At 38.0% G+C, this 24,355-nt stretch overlaps 2 protein-coding genes across 2 annotated transcripts; one reads left to right on the top strand and one right to left on the bottom strand.

The window, feature by feature from the left end:
• The first annotated feature begins 1,198 nt into the window (after positions 1 to 1,198).
• Positions 1,199 to 10,003, top strand: LOC135696028 (uncharacterized). The gene is made up of 5 exons (XM_065215290.2): positions 1,199 to 1,954; positions 6,386 to 6,470; positions 6,792 to 6,905; positions 7,216 to 7,263; positions 7,377 to 10,003. Exons 1-5 carry the CDS (start codon positions 1,622 to 1,624, stop codon positions 8,282 to 8,284), a joined length of 1,488 nt encoding a protein of 495 aa, XP_065071362.2. The 5' UTR covers positions 1,199 to 1,621; the 3' UTR covers positions 8,285 to 10,003.
• Positions 9,564 to 19,647, bottom strand: LOC135696029 (uncharacterized). Its single transcript, XM_065215291.2, has 8 exons — positions 19,378 to 19,647; positions 14,971 to 15,123; positions 14,326 to 14,519; positions 13,997 to 14,110; positions 12,855 to 12,953; positions 12,296 to 12,452; positions 11,038 to 11,329; positions 9,564 to 10,189 (listed from the first exon to the last, which is right to left on the bottom strand). The coding sequence occupies exons 1-8, from the start codon at positions 19,475 to 19,477 to the stop codon at positions 9,862 to 9,864; spliced, it is 1,437 nt and encodes a 478-aa protein (XP_065071363.2). The 5' UTR covers positions 19,478 to 19,647; the 3' UTR covers positions 9,564 to 9,861.
• Positions 19,648 to 24,355: the final 4,708 nt, after the last annotated feature.

The raw sequence follows: 24,355 nt of genomic DNA, 5'->3' as shown, positions 1-24,355 counted from the left end.
CGTTACATCCTTGTTCATAGATTCTAGAACCGAAGCAAATTTATATTCTAGAACCGAAGCAAATTTATATGGGTTTAACTGGAAATAAACTGTTAACTATATCGGAGGCCGAACAAAGGCTTAATCTTTTTGTATGTCAAGTTTCGACTCATCTCGTTAACCGTCTGATAGTCAAACAAGAAAGGAACTGTCAGGTCATGGCAAAAAATGTCCTCATATTTACCTGTTTACCGCTCGCAGTGCTTTTATTGATAGCTGATTCATAGAGCACTAAGATTAGAGAAAATGATTGGATTGCTGTTTGCGAAGAATAGCAAACAACCAAAGAAGTTTTCAAGGATGTTTTCAGATGATCAAACAAACAGGTGCCTGTTTGAAAAATGATTTATCTTGAAATTAATCAATTTCGAGCCCAGAAAGTGTTATACCGCAAGTCCTTTTACCAAAAATGATATTCTTCCTAAGTTTTCGAAGCATAACCTTATAATTTACGTACAGTTCGAATTTATCCTAGCTGCCATCGATCACAGTAATTGAGGCCGGCTTTCATACCTTTTTACAGGAAATTTGAGGCAGCACAAGTACGCCTGAAGCCTGGTTGGCAAATTTTTAAGAAATGCCAACGTTGCTTTTGCTTGGGTACCAAGTAACCTGGCTGAGGACAATAAATGATTATAAAGCCAGATATTAAGAAACTGTACCAAAACTTAATTAATAAAAGAATGGTTTGTCCAATCATCAAAATGCTCGAATAAACACAATCTTGCAGCTGGCTCTTTATAGTAACTGCGTTCCATGCAGTTGGTCAGCGTATCCACGGAGATTTGCAATGATTTCAGATGGATAATGTAAGTCACCCGTTTCGCTGATAGAAATTAAGAAAAATAAGAAACCCGTTGTATGCATTCATTGACTTATCCACCTGCATTACTAGAGAAGACTTTGAAAGTAAACAGTTCTAGAGAAGCAAATCAGCTTAATGCATGCGGAATTTTTGAAAACTTCCTAAGCTGCAAATTTGACATAAAATTTACATTATAAAGAAATAGTCTTCGCTATGAAATTTTAATTCGATAGAACAATTTTTTTTCAAAGAACATGATTCCTCTGCTTCAATGAGTCGAATGTACTTAATTCTGCCCGGCATCACCCTAAAAAGATCCTTCATTCTAAATCGAGAATAGAATACTGGATCAAATATTTCGTTGTTTTCAAATGTTTCTTCTATAGCTTCTTCTTCTCTGGCTACATCCCTTGCATATATCATATATTAATGTTTTAGCTAAATGCGTCGGGTCAAAAAAGCTGCAAAGTACAGGTGACCGCTCTTTTACGGTTGTGCTTCAACTGGGTTCATTCTCGGTCTCCCGTACCTTCTCCAAACAATTTTCAATATAAACAGTTTTCCTTAAAAAAGTGCAGCTATTGTATTCGCGAGACCTTGTAATCGACTGCATTGTAAGTGGATTGTTTTATGAGGACCAGAAAATTGCTCTGGAGACTCTCGACATAAAGACAGACGCCACCCCCCTGACAGAGGAAAATTCATCTAGGAAGTATATCTTTAATTGGAAATAGTCTTGATCGACAGCGTTGAGTGAGTTGCCACTTGTTCATCGCGATGCTGCGAGTAACTTTGGCTTGCTTTTCATGTTTGAGCATTTTGTTCTTGAGTAATTGTCAAGTATCAAGGCTATCATGCCGGCGCAGTGGAGCATTTGAAGTTAATAAATCGGACCAACGGCAAAGCAGAGGGATCTTGAAGAAGAAGCTAGTACCATCTCTCCTTTCTTGCCATTCAGCGTGCACTGCAACAAGCAACTGCGACTCGCTGAACTTTCAAACAGTGAAATCGCCTCAAGGTCTGCACGAATGTGAGCTTCTCAAAGAAGGCATCGAAGGAGAAGAATGGGAAAATTCGACAGGATGGTATCATTATGTGTCAATACAAAAAGTAAGCTTTATTTTTCTTATAATACCGCTTACGAATCAAACCATTAAAGTAGTGGTAGAAGAATTCGTGATGATGTAGGATTTGAAGAAAGTCGTATTGGAAATACATCCAGTCCAGAGTAAGTTCTCTTTGCTGAAAAGTTGATCTTGACGATGTTTTTCATGATACATCGATCTGATTCTAATAAACTAATATTTTTCGTCATTTCCTCTATCAAATTTAAGTATAAAATACCTGCAAATGACAGAAATGTTTTTCAAAGAATGATGGAAATATTACATAAAACTATACGAGAACCGTTAAAAGGTAGTCAGTAGAAATATCTTTGGCTCCAAACCATATTCTTGTGAATCGCAAGCAAATTTCTGAAAGATAAGATGACTCTTCGTTAAGAAGTTGATAATTTATGTGGCTGATTTTCAGAATTCCATTAAATGACATCACAGTAACTGTTATTTTTCATGCTTATCCTGCTACCAAAGGGTTTAGTGTGTGATACCTTCTCCTTTGAAAATGATCTCTCGCATCTTTCAGCTATATAGCCTTATGACATCGATTTTTTGATGATGCCTTATGATGAAGGTCAACGGGTTGAGAAGCCTGATGAAATTGGCCTTTAACAGGCACTTTATCTCGATAAGCCCAAAACTAGCCGAAAATATTGAAACCAAAGATTGCGATGACCCACTGAAGTACCTACCCAGCAAAGAAATGCCGGTTGAAACTAGTTTTGAATTTCAAAGGGTTGATCCTGAACTCATTGAAAATGAGATCAATAAGTTAAAATGCTCTAAAGCTGCAGGGCATGATAAGATCCCAGTAAAACTAGTGAAAGTCGCTGCTGATATTTTATCTAAGCCATTGGCAGCTATTTTCAATTCCTCTCTTGAAAGCGGTGTTTTTTCGAGCATATGGAAAGTAGCCAGGGTAACATCAGTCTTTAAAACCGGATCGAAAACTGATTTGAACAACTAACGGCCAATATCCATACTTTCGATATTCTCCAAGCTAATCGAGAAAATCGCACATGATCAAGTCTCCACCTTTCTGAGGGAAAAAAGCATGCTCTCCAAATGTCAGCACGCATTTCGAATACCGCACAACACGTTGACCTCATTACTCAATGTTACTGACTCATGGTTTTCAAATGCCGATAAACGAAAAATAAATATTAGCATCTTCCTTGATCTAAAGAAGGCATTTGACACCGTGGATCACAAAATTCTGCTCTCTAAGTTATAAAAGTATGGGATAGGAGGAACCCCTCATCTGTGGTTTACATCATACCTAACTGATAGGATACAATACTGCCAATTCAATGGTTCCAATTCACAACAAAAGAAGGTTCAGTGCGGTATTCCCCAGGGTTCGTGCCTTGGGCCCCTCCTTTTCATCCTATACGTAAATGAATCTGAGCGATGCTTAGAGAAAAGCTCAACAAATATGTATGCAGACGACACAAGCATAACAGGCTCTGCAAAAAACATCGAGGAACTGTGCAATGATTTAAAAACTGAGGGTGAGAATATTGCAGAGTGGATGTGGCAAAATAAGCTTAGTCTGAACACCAATAAAACTGAATATATGGTCATTGGTCATAAAAGAAGAATTAACCATATCCAGGGGGAGATAAACGTGGAAATAAATGGAGTGAAAATCCAACGAGCCCATGAAGTAAAATATCTCGGGGTCACTATCGATGAAAACCGATCTTGGAACAAGCAGTACAAGAGGCTTAAGTGTAAACTTAAAAGTGGTCTTTCTTTGTTGAGGAAACTTAAAAACATACTCCCACTGTCGAAATTGGACCAGGTTTACAGGGCACTTTTCGAGAGCCATCTAAGATACGGTGATGAATTATGGGGAAGTCTGTCCGCTACAAAGCTTGAACATCTTCAGCGTCTTCATAACGGGGCTCAAACATTGATTGAAAGTGCCAAATTTGAGGACAGGTGGATTTGTAAATGGCTTTCAGTTTCGAATCTAATTAAATATGACAGGGCCATAATGACGTACAAAATGATGAATGGTCTTTGCCCTGACAGCCTTAAAGGTAAATTTATTACTAGATCAGAGATATCCAGGTATTCGACAAGGAATCAGCTTGATATTGACATCCCAAGGCAAAATTTGGAATTCTCAATGTGAAGTTTCTTTCACTCTGGGGCCAAAACATGGAATGAGATTCCAAGAAACATCAGAATGAGCCCCACAATTTCCATGTTTAAAAGAAACTTGAAAGGATTCCTGCGAAGTTAATAAATTCCCAAAACAAAACACGATCCCTAGGTAGAACAGCAACATATTTATTTTATATATATTAAAGAAGTAATTGTAATAGAAGTTGTTTATTCATATTTGTATTATAGCTGATAGGGAATTCGTGTATAAAGATTTTAGAATGAAATGAAAAAAATTTTCGAACTTTCTCATGATAAGCAAACATTCATACTTTATGCTTAAAAAGGAAAGACCACGGTAGTACAATGCTCGACGGACGCCAGAAGAATGTTTACGTCAAAGTCGGTAAAATGTTATTCAAGATAATTAACATTTGGCGCCGGCAAACGGGAATTCACCAGAGTAAAAGTGGATAAGACCAAACTCCTTTTTGGCCTATAATCATGGGTGTAGCGGGTACTAAGGGTTTAGGGGGCATAGTCCCAATCTTGTCCGAATATCATTTTTTCGTTGTAATAAAACAGCCCGAATGGATCCTGAAATGTGATAACTTTTGCCTGAAGCCCTTCAAGCCCGTGTCTCTTCCGCCTATGAATATGACGTCACCGATCCACCATAGACGAGTGGGCAAAATAAAATGCTGCGGGATATTGAAACATACATTCGATACGATTTTATCGAAACTGAAGATAACCTTTGCGTTTCCACGCCAATAGTAGCTATGGTAACTGCAATCAAGCAGGTGGAAAATTGAGGTATCTGAAAAAACTATGACACAATTCAAAAAAGTAGAAGGATATCTGAGGATAACAACGTTTGATAACAGTTTCTCAATTCAGTCATTTGTAACATCAAGAATCGTTTTTTATAGGATTAGATTCATGAAATGAGGAAGTAATAGAAATCTGTCTCAGAGTTTTTCAGGTAGAGCCATACAGCCTTGAAGAATATCAAAACCAGTAATGTAGTGCTTTCAAAATAACAAGGGGGGCTCTTTCATCTTCCATCATAACCTATTAATCTAGTACGAATCTTGTTGATCAAAGACAAAGTTATGATCACTCTCATTGCAACATTGCTCAGGTAAAGTTCTTGATTGATATTGATTGACATGGGACTTGCTTCTCTTAATTAATTGCTGTATCCACAGTTTGTTTTGGCTGTAGTTTTCTGGCGTTCATCCTCAGAAATCAGCAACTTTTTTAATGTGCTTCTTAATTTTGATTATAAAATGCATGTTCTTAATCTTTGTATTGGCCTTTATCTTTGCGATTCTTTTGTTCGAAGTCTTAGGAAAGGCAATTTTCAAAAAGAAATCCGAAAATTGGATTTGTTTTTGAGATCATATTATTTCAGCTGGAGTTTCTACTTCATTTGCAATGTAAATTCAAAGCATGTAAAATCAAGACGCTGTGTTGATCGATAAATTTTACTACATTTCTGGGACTTTCATCCTCTCTTACACTTCGAGGACGACTCTGGGGCACTAGATACTAGCTGAAATGGGGCGTCTTGATTCGGGGGTTAACATGCAAAAAGAAAGAGTACCGAAGTAATGACATTACATCAATTTGATCAATTATACCAGAAAAAACAGAATGAAATGCCTCTAACTGTGCAAAACAAGTTGAATGTGCTACAGACTGCCTGAGATATGGCCACGTAAGCAGATGCTCTTTCCCCATCAAACCTCTGTGATTTGGTCCTGGCTGTAACCCCATCAACTAGGCCAGAATAACAGTAATCCGTTAGCAAACTTGAAATCTTTTATTGACCATATATCAACCAATCTTGAACATATCTAACTAATTTTGCAGGTATTTGATGCAGTTCTTTCAGATTATATGGTCAAAATTAAGAAATTTCAAAAACAGATTTCTAAAGATCGGTACTCTATTGTCCCACCATTCCACGTGACCTATAACTGTTCAGACAATAGACCATTGTCTTGCAGTTGGTGAAGTTGATCCCTAAGAAGCACTTATGAACCCTCCAAGTCTGCACCTGATTCAGCAGCCTTTTTGGCTGAAAGCTAGCCTACGTGCAGCTTATGAATTGGAGGGTTTTTTATGTCAATTCAGGTTTTCCTGGCAAAAGAGGTTTGAGACCATCACAAGTGAAATAAACTATCAAAATACGCTGTTTTAAATGCTTCTTTATAAGGAGTGTATATCCTGCATCTGATGAACAGTCTTAAACCAATATCATTGTATGATACCAATTTTATATTTTTCTTTATTTTGTTTTCAGGTTGCTAGCCGATGCCAACTTGATACCTGTCCAGTTGGTCATACTTGCATTGAATCGTGCGAAAAACCAGAGGGATATGCCTGTAGTAGGTGTCATTTGCATTTCGTCTTACAATTGTATCAGTTTTTGTAGACTATTTGTGTCATGTATGAAATTATAGGTTCGTAGATTAAACTATTTTATATTATAGATGAATATATTTCATGCTTTTTCAATGCTTTTAATGTAAAATGACTTTTATTTCTAATAAAAAAGCCGATATTTTTATTGAACAAAAGGAATCATGCCGACTATGCAACAGTACGGAAAGTACCTGGAAATCGACGTGACGTCATAGAAACCACTAGATACCCCATTACTGTGTCAGCCAATCTTTTTTGCTAACCATTTTCAACTTCCTATTCAGAACACGATCCATGCATGAGTGAACCATGCAAAAACAACGCAACATGCAGTGCATATGGGGAAACTGTTATATGTCAATGTAAACAGGGGTTCGAGGGAAAATTTTGTGAATCAGGTTTGTTCGTCCAATGACTACGTTGTATAATTTATTCAGATCTATTGCAAATTTTCTAATTGATTTTTTAATTTAACAGTTGCTTTATAAATAGGCTTATAATATCTTGTGTATACTGGTAGCAATAACAACTTTGCTCAACAATTGAAAAGAAAGCATTTAAACTACAGATAATGACGGACTTCACAAAAACAAACGTCGGAAGAAATTGTGTTCATTGAATTTTCATTTTCTTTAAGACTATGCTTCAGATTTGAAATGAAAATGTTTAACTTGAGTTGAAATTTAAACATTGCGAACTCTCTTTCAGCGCAAACCTGTTCATTTGGATGTACCACACCAGTTTGCAGTAACTTAGGTAAGCAAACTTAAGTAAGTTGAAGTAAACACAATCTATCGCTTTCAGTGCAATGCAGCTCTTTGTCACATGTCAGCTTTACGCTGCTATTACAAATCATGTTGACCTTGCAGGAGAAGGAGTGGCTTTCACAACCCAAGGCAGAACTGGCCGGTCAGGAGTCGTCCAAACATACACAGTGCCAAAAACAGCAACATATGAAATCAAGGTGGCAGGGGCCAAAGGTGGAAGCCATTTGACTAATTATGGCGATTTCCCAGGCCTCTTTTGTGGTGGCAACGGAGCACTAATGGTCGGGGAATTCACTCTCAATGCTGGGCTGGTACTTCAAATCGCCGTAGGCCACCGTGGAGGATATTCGGTAGAGGTGCAAGGCGGAACAGTGACAACCAATACGGCAGCCTCGCTTGGAAAATCAGTCGAGGACAATGCAGGGACTGGCGGCGGAGGAGGAAGCTTTGTTTACACCTCAGCAAACGAATTACTTATCGCTGCTGGAGGTGGCGGAGGAGCTTCCAGTGGCTGGAATGGAGTAGATGGCAGCCGCTTTGAAAATGGGACAGACACCGTGGGGAAGTCTGAAACGCAAAAAGGAAGAGGAGGTTCTAATGGCCAGCAAGGAGCGTGCTGCAACACTGGAAGTTATCCAGGAGGAGTGGGCGCTGGATGGCTGAGTCAAGGAGTTGCCAGAACAAGCGAGTCGCACGGCGATCGAGGCGGATCAAGGTTGCAAACTTGGATAGGTGGCCTGGCAGGCAAAATGAATTCTGGTAATAACGGTGGTCCCGCTCCAGGGGCGGTAGGTGGATTCGGGGGCGGAGGGGGAGGCAGTGAAGATAATGGTGCATCAGGGGGTGGAGGAGGCTATTCAGGGGGTGGGGCTGGCACACATTCTAATCAAGGTGGAGGAGGTGGTGGCTCCTATTGCAGCAAAACCTTAGCGATTGCAAACTCCTGTGTTGGTATCACTGGAGGAAACAAGAACCATTACGGATATGTCGTTATAAAGGAAGTTCCATAGCCAAAGTAGCTACACTGAGAGCCAAAACAAGAGTCTACCTCTGCTGTTCTTTCAATAGAATGTTGAAGTCAAAGAATGTTACCAAATGACTGTACGGCAAAGCCTTATTATCTTAAGTGGTGGGGAGAGTGCTGAGTAAACACCCCACTATAAAAACTAAAAACCTTGTAACACTATCTCAAAAATGGTACAGCCATATCAGCACTGGGCACTCCACTTATAATGTAATTAAATGTAGGGTCGTGTATTCTTTAAAGCTGTGACATTGAAACTAACTATGATTGAATCGGATATTGTTTAAATCGGATTCAAAAATCACATTGAATGGAAGCAACTGTACCGCTCTTAGACCAAGATGTTGGGTCACGTTGATTAAAGGCAAAATAACTTTATATCTTGATAATGATGTTACAATTGTTTTTGTGATGTTTTTGTGATGTTATCACGATGTTGGTGATGGTAAGTAAGATGCATGTAAATTATAGCTGCTCCACTTGTTAAAGTCTTGTTGCTATCACTAAAGACATTTCTTGTGGCATAAGGTGCTAGCTGTTTTCTTTTAGTTTTGTATTAAAGTAATATTAGAGTAATTTAAGAGTAGGGGCAGTGGCGCAACGCAATTTAGGGCACCTTATTTCGATAACTAAGGACCTTCGACCAAAATAGGTCTCCCCCCCCCCCCAATTATTTTTACATCCATATTTTTAAGATCTCACTCAAGTTCACCTCATTTTCAAAAACTTTAAATTCTTCAACTGAAATTTCTATAACTTAGCTTTCTTTAGTTTAACGATAACAAATCATCGTTTTTACACCCTATCCTTTTTAAATATGCTATAAAGCATTGAATGGGACTTTCTCGCAGTCGGGGCTTTCTTGCAGACCCCGCCTCAGCTTTTTTCTTATGACCCAAGATGCCTCCGTTATGCCTCTGAGAAAGGAACTACAAATATCAACAGTATTTAGTGAGAGAAATTCATACCAAGGCATCAACTGTCACGATATTAATGGAAATGACTCTATTTTTATTTCCCTCTTTGAGTGATGAGTTATAAAATGACCCGATTTTTAACTGGGTAGACTTTTTAGGGGTTAGTGTTTTTATTAGAAAATTAAGTATATTCGGGATCACTTTGTCTGTAAGAGCAAAAGTATTATGGTTCAGAGTAAAAATAAATCATTTCAGCATCTTCCAACGCCCTTCTTTTCCTTCCGTATTTTATGTTCTTGTATGAAATGCTTTGCCTTGCAATATCAGCTTGCAATAAACGTTTTCTGGTCGAATTCTTGAAATAATGTTAATGTAAATAGATTCATGTTGATACCCTCAATACAAAAACTGTTTAACAGGAGTATTATCTTATAAAACTCACTACTGTGCAACTTTGCTAACTCTGAGAAAACATCACAAAGCCTTGGTTCAACAAAGCCTTGTTGGGTTTACTATGACATCGTGTTGTGCGTTTTAAGTTATTGGTGATCCCCGATACTCTCTAGTGTTCCAGCTTTTCAAAGCCAAGGAAGATGTGCCTGTCTTGGTTTAGTGCAAGTGATCAAGTAAGAAGTCAATGATTTGTTCACCATGCCACTTTCCCGGATCCGAACGGAACACAAAATTTGAACGGGACGCAAGTTTTGATCACTTTAACGCTGGGGCAAGAACAAGCAGAACAGCCACACTGAACCCTAACTCCAGGGAAACAGACCTCGCTTGGATACCAGCATGACAGCATTGTTGTAAAAAGGGCGCCGATTGTTGCCGATGCCTTGGCACATTCAGATTCTCCCTTGTGTAAGCACGAGATCCCACTCTGTATTGCTCCCAAGACAAGCTTGTAATCACACGCGCACCTGTTCCCCTGTGGTAAACATCCGCTCGGCCCAGGACCGTATTCTAGCAGGCATCTGCGATAGAAAAGGATTACAAAATATTTTTAGGAAACACTAAAGACACTCTTTAGAGTATAAAATGTCAGAATAATGATAGGAAGTTCTAAGCTAGGAAATATTTTTACCAAGTTGTTAAAAATGACTGTTTGCCGGTCTGTCAAAAAGTGCCTGATGCCGTATTGGCAGGGCTGTACACACTTTTTAACTGTTCGGAACAGTTGTCTGTTTATCGTTTTAAGCGTGAATCTCAGAGCAGCAACTTAGAACCGTCCTGTTCTATATACCAAAGTGTATACCACATTGTGGATCGACCGTTTGATAATATTACCAATGGTGTCCAAGAATGAAAGCAAATATCTTCTGTCTACACAAAAGCGGTTTTTATTTGTATGTAGAACATGATAACTTGCAGAAACTAATGGCCTACTCTGCTTCCACTGCGTTTGATAAGCGAAAAAGATCCAGGGACGAAAGCAAGTGGCCAATTTTGGGGTGTCGTGGAAGGATGAAAAAGATCGACACTAATTCTACAGTTTAACAGATCACAATCATGCTCTTAGCAAGCATGAATGTTTCCCATGATTCGAACAATGAATTAATACAAAACCGTTGCAATTCTTCGTATCAGTTGAAAGTAATTTTCCCTTTCTATTCGTATTTGCAAGATAATCTTCAAAAGTCAAAGTTGATGATTCATAGATTGAAACGATTATTGTATATATAATCTTACGAATAAGGGATAAGAGTGATGACAGCTATCAGCAACGTGCACGAAATAAAGTGGAACTTTGAATGTCAGAGGCCAAGAGACCTTAGCATGACAGAATAAAGGGATAAAATCAAGATTAAGATAGGGTTTTTACCTATCATGCTCCATGCAATGTTCGTCGATACCGTCAATTGTAGGATTACAATTCTTGCATGCTTCTGAGACCTTATCATACGGTGCCTTGCACACCCCTCGAGCATGCTTGCAATGGTTCTCGAAGCCACCAGTGTATGCTCCACACCAGTTGCCATGCGACCATCGCGTAAACTTGTCCATGATGCTCCTCCGCATCCTACCCAGATGCGCAGTTGTTGCGTTAGTGGCATTCAGGTGTCTAATGAACTCCTGTACTTGCACAGCCTGGTCTTCGTTAATATTGTCCAATACTGCGAGCAAAAGGCAGGCCTATAGGTATACTTGAATTATCATTTCCATGCTCTATGTTTCACAACAACTTACTTAGATATAATGATTAAGAAAAGGGTCAAGCAATTTCCGCAAACCCATGCTAAATCTTAAAATTATAGGTCTGTTATGTTTCCTGAGGCTCTCGCATTCCGAGTAGAAATTTGAAAATGTAGAAATTTCATCGGGCAGTCACAAAACTGATGTTAAACAATACAACTATGGCTATTTAAGCCTGCAACATAGACCTCAATTTGGCTTTTTAAAATAAGAAATGTTTTTAAAGCGATTCAGTTTCGAATTTCATCTCTCATAATCGGAGGACCACAATGATCAATGCTCATCTTTATTCTGCAAAAATTGACACCTTTTCAATGCAGCTATGAAATGGTTTGTCAAAGAAACAGGCGGTTTCTTCTACAGCATTCTATCATTATCAAAATCTAAGACATGGTTTTGTCCTGTTGTCGTCTTTAGTATTCAGATGCTGCCGTTCGGTCTCTCTCACTAAATTTTGTCTTTATGAAATTAACAACTATGACGATCATGCCAAAGTTCATATCACGATCTTTGCAAAGGAAAATAGTCTAGTTTGGTTTCATACATTCATTGCTTCAGAACTTTAATTTCATGCAAAGAAAATATACTTTTCATAAATTTTGTGATTGGTCTGCTTTACTTTTTTTTGTTTTGCAAACTCTGTAAAACGTCAGGTAATTTCTTGCATTTTATCTGTCGCAAATCACGTCGCAAATCTAGCTATAGATATTTAAGGGACCAAAATAGTGATAGAACAGCTCTAGATAACAACGCTCACTTTATATAGCCTTCTTGTTAAGGTTATGTGATTATTTTATTTGAGACTTCACTAGGTGTATTGGATAAAGCGGCACTGTTGCAGAAAAAGAAATGACAGGAACAAAAAGAAACATAACTTCTAAACGTACACATTTTTGATTGGTTGGACAGGTAGAAGGCATCTTCAATTTTGTTTGTTTGTTCTTGGTAATCAAAACATTTTATGGCGTCGAGGTCCTCCAGTGCTATGTTCCTTTTGGACATTGCATGCAGTGACATGTTAAATCCAATCCCTTTGTAAACCATCTAGAAAAAAATGAAGAATCATTTCTTTTACAAATCATCTAGAAGGCACACAGTGAAAAAAGGCAACTTCAATCAAGATTTTCTTTCGTAACTTTGCATCTATAACGACCTGTAATCTGCAATTGGCTCATGAAAATTGCTCTAACCATAAAAATCAAGTAACAGAATGCTCATTTGATTCATTGAATGAAAATTTGTATGGTGCCTATTGGTAAGGAGAAGTGCTGCAAAGCTTGTGATTTTATATCATCGAGATGCTTGATGGTTTGCCTATGAAACATACTAATCTTACTGTTCCGCTACTGCCTCATTTTACGGACGCTACGACAGAATTAGCGTCCGTGAGGTGAGACAGTAAGTAGCTAAACAAAGGCTCGTGGAGTAAGTCTAAACCTCACTTACAGTCTGAGTCTCGTTTCCATCCGGCACCAAAACATCAGCTTCAGAATCATCGCCAAAGCGAAGTCGTTGCATTACCCGTTGTTTGACATCGTCAGGAATCTGCATCAGGGGATAGTTTGTTTAAGTGTATAGGCCCAACGGTGACACACATGAATGCAATTTTAATGGTTTCAAAGAAAAATTTGCACACAAATTTTAATGATTATCAAAAGGAAGCAAAAATATTATTCAAATATATTGGTCATTGTTGCTTTGTTGCTTATAAGAAGCTTTTCAGTTCCTTGCTCTCATATCTTTAAATGTTGTTGTTGCAACTACTTTATGAACGAAGCTAAGCTGAAAGGAATTAATGCTAAGCTATTTAATATGTCGATTTTTATTGTTAGGATTTAATGATTTATCTCTGGCTTTCCAGTGACTGCGAAGAACGGAGATGACGTAATTTAACTCAAAGGTATTATGTTTTAGCTTGTCAAAAGCCAAATTATTGACATACATCCTTACAAAGCAACTATTGAAAAACAAGCATCTAACAAAGCAATTTTTAAATTTGCACCCTAGGCACATGATTCAAGTACTCTCAGCAGAACTTTTTGACAGTGTGACAAGAACACCGCAATATTGGTGCACCTGTTCCTAAACGTCATCAAAAGATTAGACTTAGTCAGTACAGGGGGGAAATTGGACATAAAATATTAACGAAGCAATTTTAGGGCATTTGATCAACAAAGAACAGAGAATCAATCGTCTTTAATTAGTTAAATGTACGATTGCAGGATAAGGTAGGCAATAACATGATTATGCCTCTGGAAATCAACGTTAAAAGCACATCGGCATTGAGAAAACTGAGCGTACAGGGTGATTATATGCCTGCAGAGGAAACTCGATGTGTTCTGAGCTAACAAGCAGCGTTGTTGGAAAAACGCAATTCATATCAGGAGATCAGGGCTGCACTACCATTCCAGTTGCTTCCCGTTCAGTACTTGATATAAATAAAAGACATTTCAGTTTCCAAAGCCTCCAGTTTTAAAAGTATATGTATATAAAAAACTCTTTTACTTACAACAAGTCTCTCTGTTCAGATACAGAAATTCATAAAAATTGAACTACATTTATAAAGGAATTCATAAAAATTGAGCTACCTTTTCATTGCGAGCATGCTTTAGAAGGTCCTTTGGAAGCATTTCTCCGGTCAATGTCGTCTTCAGACATTTTGTTGTTCCATTTTTACCAGGGATCAAGAGGTACTTTTTTTTCTTTAAGTATAAAACAATGACATCGAGTATTCAGCAAGAAAAAATCTAAATAGCTCTAATTCATTAATCACATTTCATCGACAAGATTGACTGACAATTTTGGGGACGACTCAACTCCATTCCTTACAAAATCATTTGATTGTGTCGTTCTAAGAATATATGCAACGAACTCGGTAAAAGAAAAAAATCATCATATCATCTTTATTGAGACTCACATTTCCAAAATCCTGAACTACAATCTTTTTTATTTGGGGGCCATTGTTTTCAACCGAATTGACGTCACGGCGGCCTCTATTTGTCCCATCATGCCTTTCTTTCAAAAAGCTAAGTTGAATGATCTTCTTGTCAAAGTCAACTTTTATACCATATATTTCTTTGCCACCGTCGTCAGTTACTAGATCGGCTTCACCTGGAAACATAAACTTTCAAATTCTTTGCACACAGAAAGTAATGATTGATGTGATTTAGAACGAATAGGAAACTTTCCAATTCAAAACCAAGCCTTAATGACAATAATTTACTTTAAAGGAAGCTCTATAAATCTACAGGCTTTAAAATATTTGCAACTTTACCCTCCTCTTTTGTCAAAAGAAGCATTTCTAAAAGTAACGGAGTTTCTAGAAATACTTTGTTTAAAGTGTCAATAATTGCTGCTAGGTCTTAACTATAATAAATCAAAGGAGCAAAGTTATTAATTTCAAAGACATGAATTCTTTGAAACCCCGCGAAGGCATTGACTAATTATTCGACTTGTACATTGGATTATGATAGCATACTGAAGATTTTCATCCTACGCTATTCGAAAGCTTTCGTAAACTGGGTTGTTATTTTGTTAACACACTTAGGTCAACAGTAAGTACCTTCTAATGCGTCAGCGAATTCAGGTGCTTCATTGAATACACCCGCGAAGTAGAGTGCGCCAATCAAGCATCCTGCGAGGGCCAAGCCAAAGATGACTGCAAACAACTTTGCCTTCTTAGTTAAGTGGCAACGGCTTTTCTCAAACACAATGCCTAAAAATAAAAAAATATTAAAGGTAATGATTGTTCATCGAATGCAATATAAGAAGATAGAAATAGAAGCTGAAGTAAAGATGAGAGTTTTTTAATTACTGAGTTTACTTGTGTTTATTTTTATTAGTAATGTTCAGTGCTGGAACAATGTCGTATTTTTCAATAGAAAAAGTTAGTTGAAACCAACTAGCAGTAAATATAATTGCTGTTTCTCTCTCCCTGAAATCTTATACAGCTTCAAAAGAGATTGTCTGGATATCAAATCCAGGCAATGCCTTTATTATCAAAAATCAGAAAGGTTTCAAAACTTTGCCCTCTATGTTACCAATTCAAATGTACAAGCCTTGCTGTTTATTAGTGGAGACAAACGACACAAAGAAATTAAAAAAAAACCTAGCTACAGAGTGGGGTTCTTGGCTAAATTTTGGGCAGAGGACTGCTGCAATAAAATTCTAAATCGTACCGTTGGCTAGACGAATTTTTTACGAAAATGGTATCCCTGGATAGACCAATTTTTACAAAGAATTGATTCATTTACCAATTTATTATCAACAAAAGCGGGTTTTTATGAGTAATTTCTATCCTGAATGCCTTTGTTAGGAAATATTGTCAAAGACCGCCGAGTATGATATGACCTTGGCTTGACCTTGGCTGGACAAAAATTGCTAAAAAGTTTACCTTTGGCTAGACTAGAAGTCTGAAAAAGCATACCCTTGCTCGAGTCATATCCCTAGATACCTTTTTTATGGACCATTTATCGTGCCTAGGTACTGCTGATTCCCAAAAGGTTTTCATTTGATGGCCCATAAAACTGAAGCATTCAACTATAAGGTTCTTTTCTTGCAATAGTTTGTATAGCAAAAGTGGTGCATGGGGTTTAAGGAGATGGACGTGATTCCATTGAAGAGTTAGTTGGGTTGTTTTACATATTGGTTGATAAAGGTTAATATGGTAGGGTCGTCAAGTCAGGTCTCATACCAAGTTTAATTAGAGATAAGAAAATCAGGCCTGTCATTTTGGGTAAGATTCTTTATTCATAAAATTTGAAATAAGTCTTGGAAAGATGGATGACATGGTGTTGGCTAGATGCTGGAGGGATTGGCTCAACGTGCGATTCCCGGTGGATTGATACTGGTTACTTTACCAATATTAGTATAAATACAACCGACCACTCTGCTCCACTCCATTTTGATGAATTCTGAAAATTTCTTTTTTATCTCTCCTCATAAAACTCACCTTAAATTAGAAGCTCCCGTGTCCCCCTCTTTTTCCACGTTCATGTAATTTTTCTATTCTTTCTTGTAATTTTGTTCTGTTACTGTTGCTTATAGTTTTTTGAAATTCAGATTATATAATACTAATATATATCACAAGCGTATGTAATAGGGCACTGGGCCCGATAACCTCTCAGGTTATCTCAGTGTCCTAGGCAACGCTCACGGACACTCTTTTTATAATTCTTTAATTCCTCTTTATGTTTAAGACAATAAGTAAATATATTTTTTAATAAACACGCTGTAAGAATGTTGCTTAATGAAATTTGAATTTGAATTTGAATTTGAATTTGAATTTGAATTTGAATTTGAATTTGAATTTGAATTTGAATTTGAATTTGAATTTGAATTTGAATTTGAATTTGAATTTGAATTTGAATTTGAATTTGAATTTGAATTTGAATTTGAATTTGAATTTGAATTTGAATTTGTGTTGGCTGGATGCTGGAGGGATTGGCGCAACGTGCGATTCCCGGTGGATTCACACGGTGTTGGCCTCATAACTTTCTGGGCGTGAGGTGGGGCTGAAAGCATAGAATATAAAGCTAAAACATTGTTTAAGCAAAATTGTGCAACTTTACGTTTCTTGTACCAGGTTGAGTCGGAAGATTATTGTTTTTAAAACTAAGTTCCATAGTTTTATCCATTCTAATGATGACATGAGAAAGAAAAGATCTTCGAAAGGCAAAATTTTTGAAGTAAAATTTTAGCATTCGTCGGGTCAGATGGAATCTTATTGCGGGCTGCTTTAAAGCTCTCCTGAGAATGGCTTCCCTAATGCTTTCCACAAAACCAGACTAGATCGATTGTCGCTTTTTGCCAGAAGGTGAAAAGTACCATAAAGAGCCAGGGAGCTTATCGGGCTAAAGAGAAAACAGAAAAGCGAAATCAGTTCTGATTTTAGATCAATTTTTCAAAATTAATCCTTAAAGATCTTAAAGGTTCCGGTTAATGCAGGCTTGAATGTTTTGGTACACATCTTAGAAAACTTACATGTCCAAACAAATAGGTCAAATCTAAACATGTTTAGTGCTTGGTTCCTAAATCTTGTAACAGAAAGACGAACACGCCACGGCTTGACTGATGGACAAGATATTATAAACAATTATTATTGTTTCCCGAGGAAAGGACTGCAAAAGGTGCGCAAACTGATACCACAAGATCAAATGTCATTAGATGTCGATGCAATGCCGTTAGATTTCAACTGGTCAAGAATACATCATCCTAATCAGGTCCGTTGGTAGCTGTTGTGCTTAAGAGGGGGGGATTGCTCAGGTCCCATTTTCCATCAACCATCCTTTATTTGCGGAAAATTTTGAAAATGGTCTGAATGGAGCACCCCTGCATGGAAAAAAATCCCTAGTTCTTGCAATAATGTCATACCACCAAGCCTTCATCTAGCCAGAAAGCCAATCCCTCAAGCCTTTCTAAAAACAGCGAGATAGGGCGTGGCCAGGTTGTGGTAAGAGCTTCGAAACTGCTGGTTTTTGTTTTTGTCGGTCTACCCTTCTATTGTCAACCATGCATCCGCAACTTTTCTTTACTTTGCTTATATCATCCAGAACCAGATGTTATTATGTATCTAAAAAAACCAATACTTAATTCCTCTGGAATATTCTCGTTTTCCAGGACTGCATGACAAGTTTTTTTGCAATGGAAGAAAGATCTGGTAAAAGGAACACATAAAGAAATTCTCTGTTGCTTTCTCAAAAATAACAAATATGTTTCTTTGCTACATTTCGATTTTCGTTCATCTCTCTTTAGAAATTTTCATCCCTTGAAATAAGAACAGTCCAGAACAAAAGTAATTCGAAAATGTGGTCAAGACCTGTTTTGTTGCAAGTAAATTTGTCTGCTCATTCTGTAGCTATTGACAATTTTATCTCTGATAGTCTTAATCAGTATGATCACCATTGTAAAAACTCACAGTAAAACAAAAATTATAGCTCACGGGCGGCACCAGAGGGGCCTGGGGGCTTTAGCCCCCCCTCCACTTTTTTGCACAAATGTGTTTTTATAGAAACATAAAAATAAAAGAATAAGATAGAAGAAAAGAAAGGTGTGGTAAATTCTTTTATTGCTTGATTTCTCAAGGAATAATCGAGGTCTATAGTGCTTCATAAAGTAATGAATTCCATTTTAAGACTGGAATTAACACCATGGAATCAGTAAAACGTAAAAATGCGTGCCTTATAATTTGTAAAATGTTTTAAACGGTTCAAAAATGTGACTACAAGAAAGCGTTCTGAAATTTATTTAAGCTAATCTAAAGGGTGTGGTTGCAAAAAATAAGCCTCCGGTGTAACCTATGTCCTCCGACAACCTCTCGTCGGCCCTTCCAATGTACCGCATAATGAGTGCCCCATAACATCATAGGCATGAATTATCGTGAAGCATTTTAGTGCGATTCTCAAAAAATTAGCTTTTTGGTCTAATAATGATGTCAACTCGAGCCCCCCACTTTGAATTTCTAGGCTTCGCTGCAATTGCACTCGTAGTTAGGACAAAAAAGATTGTAAAAGCCAAATTTCGCCAAAGGGCCTTTTTCGCCGCAAAAGCCACCATAAGAGCCTTCACATAGCCTTGGTTTGATTGAAACAGTGAGTTTCTGAATTCATGATGTTTTGTTGTATATATGTCTAAATGTTACTTTTCTGGTAGAAATGAAATGTTATGGGTCGTTACATAAAATTATATCTTCTAAATTCGACTTTCCATTCATGCCAATTTTCCTGGTAAAGTATAGCCATAGAGAAAATTGACGATCTTTCTGAAAGGAAACAGAGATAAGAAAGGGGATGGCGAGGTAACGCTAATATGGTGGGATTCTGGGGTTTTGACACCAGTGACATAAGAACTGCCAACAAAGAAGCGTATCTGAAAAAAATCAACATATGTCTACAAATCAACAAATTCACCAGCAACTGACATAATGTAAGTGAATGAAGCAGAACTAGGAGAAGGAAAAATTGAATGTCACCTTCTTTAGTTGTTTTCCAATTTTTGCCGGAGCATTGACTCGAATTTTCTTTATCTGGCAACACAGTTAATCCACTTGTTTTGTCCACTGCAACATCCATATCGCCGAAATATATTCTGTGGCGTTAGCCAAAGCTGTAGACAGAATCTGAATTAAAACCGCAGTTCTTTCCTCCAGTTATTTGGGTGAACCTCTACCTGGCAACTCTTCACCTGCATCTGTTTAGTAAGCTTCAAGTGTTGGCATTTACGTAACTTACAATGATGACGCAAATTATAATGTATCATATTACAACACAAAGGGGAAGTCTTCGGCGGACCATTTGCTTATTATCGGTAAAGGCGCGAGGAGAAACCATACAATAGCTAAAGCATATCATGTTTCCTTAGGCCCAGAGGCACTGGACCATGGGGTGCAGAGGGTGATGCCCCCATCTAGCATCTAATAAAAGGCCAAATCATCTATTAAACTATAGTTTTTGCCTGGAATTTCTGTTTTTCCCCTTAGCCTTATAGGCCTTCCGGCGAGGGGGTGTTTACAAGAATTATAGCAGCCACAAAAGGCATTATAAATCAGCTGATGCGATAGTAAATAACGTGAAATGCCTTAAAACAAATATTTGTGAACGTAATGTGAACTCAAAGAAGTTGATAAATAAGATTTATGCCTACTTGAGACAAATGATCATACCCTGTCAGGATGGTCCTATCCTATCTGAGCTGACAAGCAATTCACTGCCTTGATGTCGAGAATTCAGACTGCCTGTTGAAATCATACGGCCTCCTAATCAAAGATTGCCTTGATGAAAGCTTGTAAACTGGAAGTTTTATTTTAGGCCTCTTGAACAAGCACTTTATTTACCAGTTTTCAAATTCAAGGTAGAAAAGTCATAGAACCAGAGGCGAAGCCAAAACATTTTATGGAAGGGCAAAGAAATAACTTTTGCCGACAAAAAGGGCGTGAGGGTGTGGTCAAAAGATAAATATTCTTATATGCTGCTTTTATACGTTTCTGTTTCAAATTTCCTACGTTAGAACCATTAACCATATCTTAAAAATTCAACTACTACAGAAAAGTTAATACGTTACAATTGTTGCAAAAAGGTTACAAGCAGAGTACAAACATTGCTTCTTTTGCCAGGCGAAAATCCTTGATGTGCTGACAGACAAAGTGTTGGGAGTACCGCACCCCTCTGCATCCCCCTTTTGGTGACGCCCCTGCATAGAATAAGGAGGGGTTTGGTTTTAAATCACTAACAATATCTATTACAAAAAGTTTGGAGCCATAGATGCGGTCTTTCAAAATGATTGAAAATAAGAATAATGGCATACCAGACAATTTTAAGGGCATTAAAAAGGCATACATTTAAAAAAAGTAAGTCTTCAATAAGTCGGCAAATGGCACACTGAAACCCCCCCTCGAGCACAGTAGCTAGCTCCGGCCTTGCTTCAGGGACAAACGAAAATAGAATTGGACAAAATGAAAGAAAGTTTTTAGTTGCGGGTTTTTACCATTTATAAACGAGGCTAGGATGGGACACGCAATTTGAATGGCCGATGCTGAAAATGCAGCCTTCCACCATGGAAGCTTAGACAGGGAGATTTTTGAAGCAAATCTTCATATTTGTTATGTTAGAATGTGCCTCGCAGACGATTTCCATTCACAAACTTGCGACTACCATGAGTTCTCATTTTGCTGAAAACTACTTGCTTGTATTTCTCGAAGTCTTCGTTTGTGCATGCAGTTTCCCTTAAGACCAGTAGTGTAGCGCTATCAAAGAAACAAGGGGGGCTCCTGTTCATAATGTTGCGATAAACAATAGCAAAAGTAGAAATTTGCCAATTTTCGGCATCAACAAGAGAGGCTCAGCCCCATAAGCGCCTTGATCCCCTGAGCCCCCTGAGCCCCCTGAGCCCCCTAAGCCCCCTAAGCCCCCCGAAACCCCATGGGCCCCCTAGCATTACACCTTTGCGCCCAGACTGGAAACTTTGTCGCACGCCCTCGATATTTTGCCCGCGCACTCAAATTTTCCATCCATGCACTTTTGCATTTTGGCCGCGCAAGTCCCTATTTGAATACATTTCACATTAATAACAATACAAATTTCTTAAAAGGGCATGATTTCAGGCGCGCAGTCGTGCAGTCAGGCGCGGATGTTTGCTCGCGCAAGAAGCAAAGTTTCCAGTTCCTTTGCCTAAGATCTTATCGCTTGCTAGTCACTAGCTTGATATCACCAGGCACTGATTGAATACGCCATATAAGATACCATAATTCATCGATTCACGTATTTGCATACCATATTTCACTTGGATGACGGAAAGGGCTTTACGAGGGTGGAGCTAGAAGTATGATATTCACAACGTCAAAGGCGTTGTTACTAAAACCAATACAATTTCGAAAATAGTCCAACTAAAAAACAAGATCGAAACCTTCCATTACAGCGTCATTTGTAACCATACACAGGTGCGGAGGATGCTCCTTCGTTTCTCCGCCCCCATATTATTTCCTGACTCGAATTTTGTGGATATGATACCCAGGGTGGTAGGTTTGTCAACAGGTTGTAATCGAGAAATTTCTTGTTAGTACATTAATTTCGTTGGTAAAATTCTGGGTGCACACCTGTATGATTGTAGTGCCTCTATCCATGAAACGAAATAACAGCGATTATAAGGGATGACAATTTTAATTTTTGCTGTGTATCAAGGTAGGGCTCAACACCTAATTATGTAAAATGCTATTTCACAAGACAAACCTTCAATGAATTTGTATGTTTACTAAAGAAAAAGCCACGAGCTTAACGAAATATCAAAGTTGTTCGTGTCATGTAATCTTCAATCAAAACACGACGAGGTTGATTTTATATTTTCCCAGCATTGACTGTGCTGGCCAAACATTATAAAATCTTGTGGGGTAGGTCAAGATGTCAAAATTTTTCAGGGATTTAGTGAAGGCCGCAACCATGGTTTTTGCAAAAAAATTATGAAAACAGGACACTATAGATATGGCCTAGAATTGCATCTGATATCTAAAGGGAGGTTCTAGGCAACATCTATAAGCTTTATTTTACATTTATAAACCATATTTTAATTGGTTTGGTTTAACATGACGATGAGCATAGGCGTACGGGGTTAGTTCGCAATCGGGGGAGCAAAAATGTTTCAACTTCATTGAAATGAGCTTAACTAACTAACTAAGATATGTTTTATGTGTCTCAAGGAGGTGAATGACCGTTTCGCTTAACATGATGCTGCTGGGCTGCTGGAATAGTGGCCAGGATTCAGGCACTGCAGAGCATTGAGAAAAGTGAAGGGTCTAAAAAAGTGCAGGGGCTAAAACCGAATAAAAAGAAGCTTTACTGGTTGTTCACTTCTTAATGTTGTGCATTTTGTTTCAAAAAGCAGGGGTGGGTGGGGGGGGGGCTTTTGCCCCTGCTCCGCGGTGCCTGCCAGGATTTAAATCTCTTCAGCAAAATGTGGAACTAAATCCGAAAAATTATCATCATGCATCGTTTTCAGCAGTTCACAAACTTTTTTTGCTTGATCTATTTGATTTGCAGAATCTATTTGGTAGAAGAAGCAAACCTTCCTGATGATTTTGGTCAAAGGGCTAGCATTCACGTTTGCATTCCCTTATGCCAGTGGCCTAATGCAGTTTAGGCTCCCGACCAAAAGGTGTTCAAGATGCCTTTACGTACATAATTTTTAAACTTTGCTCAAGTTCAAACAACTTTCGAAAGCTTCTAAAGTTCTTCAACTGAACTTTATAATTCAGCTTCCCCTAGCTAATGAGAACAAGTTCTCATTTTTACATTTTGCTATTGTGTGTGACGTGCTCTACATCTTTAGATTGGATCTTCTTTCAGTCTGTAGGTAGAGGTCCGGTCAGGGGCGAAACTACCGGGGGGGTGTGGGGGGGTGTAACACCCCCCCAATCCAAAAAATAGTCGATTTCGCAGGGCAATCGAAGATGTCGCAGGGCGCCAAGAAGAGCTTTATTGCCACGCAGAAATGCCACCTCTGAAGTTCGTAAAGGGCCGTTTAGGAATTTTGAAATGGAAATATCGTATTTGTTATGAACCTCCCTTCCTGACATTGCATTTTAGAGAACGGAACAGGTATGTAAGGAAAAGCTCCGTTATTTGCAAAGCGAAAGCATGTCTTACCGAAAGTCATAGCCAATGGATGCAATGATTGATGCATATGTTTATGAGGGCAAGGTTGAGTTCATGCAAATTAATTTGAGTTGTAAATTATTTTCATGACAAGCACGGCGTCACAGGAGGGGAATAAGAGGCTGAAGGCCCAGGGGAGGGGCAGAGGCAGAGGGGAATTTTATTTCCTGAACAGAAATGTGCAGTTTCTTGTCTCGAGAAGGCCATGTTTACACATCCAAAATTATAACATTGCAATGATACAGAAAGTGATTTACTGAATTAATGCAAATAAAAGAAAAATAATAAAAATATACGTGAAAAAGTTAGCAATTAGATGAAACAAAATCGGTATCTTAACGATTTATTATGTTTTTTAGTTCATGCACTGTTAAAAAGTAATAGAAAAAATGATAAAAAAATTCTTATCTTGACCAAAGTGACAATAGTATTCTGCTAAATTTTTGTCTGAAAGATGCTTTTTAGCCCTTTTACAAGGTATAATTTCAAAAATTTTCTTCACGTCGGACCCAACCATGGTGGGTCCTCCTTCCTCACTAAATTTGATTCTTAGCCCCACTGGGCTAAATTTCGTTGCGCTGTCTACATCATGTACCCTCCCCCCCAATTAGCTGTTTATTAGCTAGTATTTTGCAAACCAACATTAAATGAAGTGAATATAAAAAAAACAATTTACGCTCAAGTAGAGAAATAAATATTTCATAGACAATGAAGTTTCAAGTTTGTTTTTATTGCTTAGAAGTTTGTCCTTGGTAAAGACCAGTGTACTGTTAGAACACAGGGTTCCCATTCATTGCAGGACATCAC

This window comes from Rhopilema esculentum, chromosome 14 (genome assembly GCF_057945365.1).
Source record: "Rhopilema esculentum isolate cy_ngs chromosome 14, ASM5794536v1, whole genome shotgun sequence".
Taxonomy (NCBI): domain Eukaryota; kingdom Metazoa; phylum Cnidaria; class Scyphozoa; order Rhizostomeae; family Rhizostomatidae; genus Rhopilema; species Rhopilema esculentum.
This window is presented reverse-complemented; position numbering and strand designations above follow the sequence as displayed.

What these genes read in the sequence shown, in the direction of transcription:
- LOC135696028 (XM_065215290.2), top strand. Translation starts at nt 1,622, where the DNA reads ATGCTGCGAGTAACTTTGGCTTGCTTTTCATGTTTGAGCATTTTGTTC. An exon ending in ATTATGTGTCAATACAAAAA is followed by an intron (nt 1,955 to 6,385) that starts GTAAGCTTTATT and finishes TTTTGTTTTCAG; the next exon opens with GTTGCTAGCCGATGCCAACT. An exon ending in ACCAGAGGGATATGCCTGTA is followed by an intron (nt 6,471 to 6,791) that starts GTAGGTGTCATT and finishes CTTCCTATTCAG; the next exon opens with AACACGATCCATGCATGAGT.
- LOC135696029 (XM_065215291.2), bottom strand. Translation starts at nt 19,477, where the DNA reads ATGGATGTTGCAGTGGACAAAACAAGTGGATTAACTGTGTTGCCAGAT. An exon ending in ATGGAAACGAGACTCAGACT is followed by an intron (nt 12,453 to 12,854) that starts GTAAGTGAGGTT and finishes ATTTTTTTCTAG; the next exon opens with ATGGTTTACAAAGGGATTGG. An exon ending in CATTGCATGGAGCATGATAG is followed by an intron (nt 10,190 to 11,037) that starts GTAAAAACCCTA and finishes TTTCTATCGCAG; the next exon opens with ATGCCTGCTAGAATACGGTC.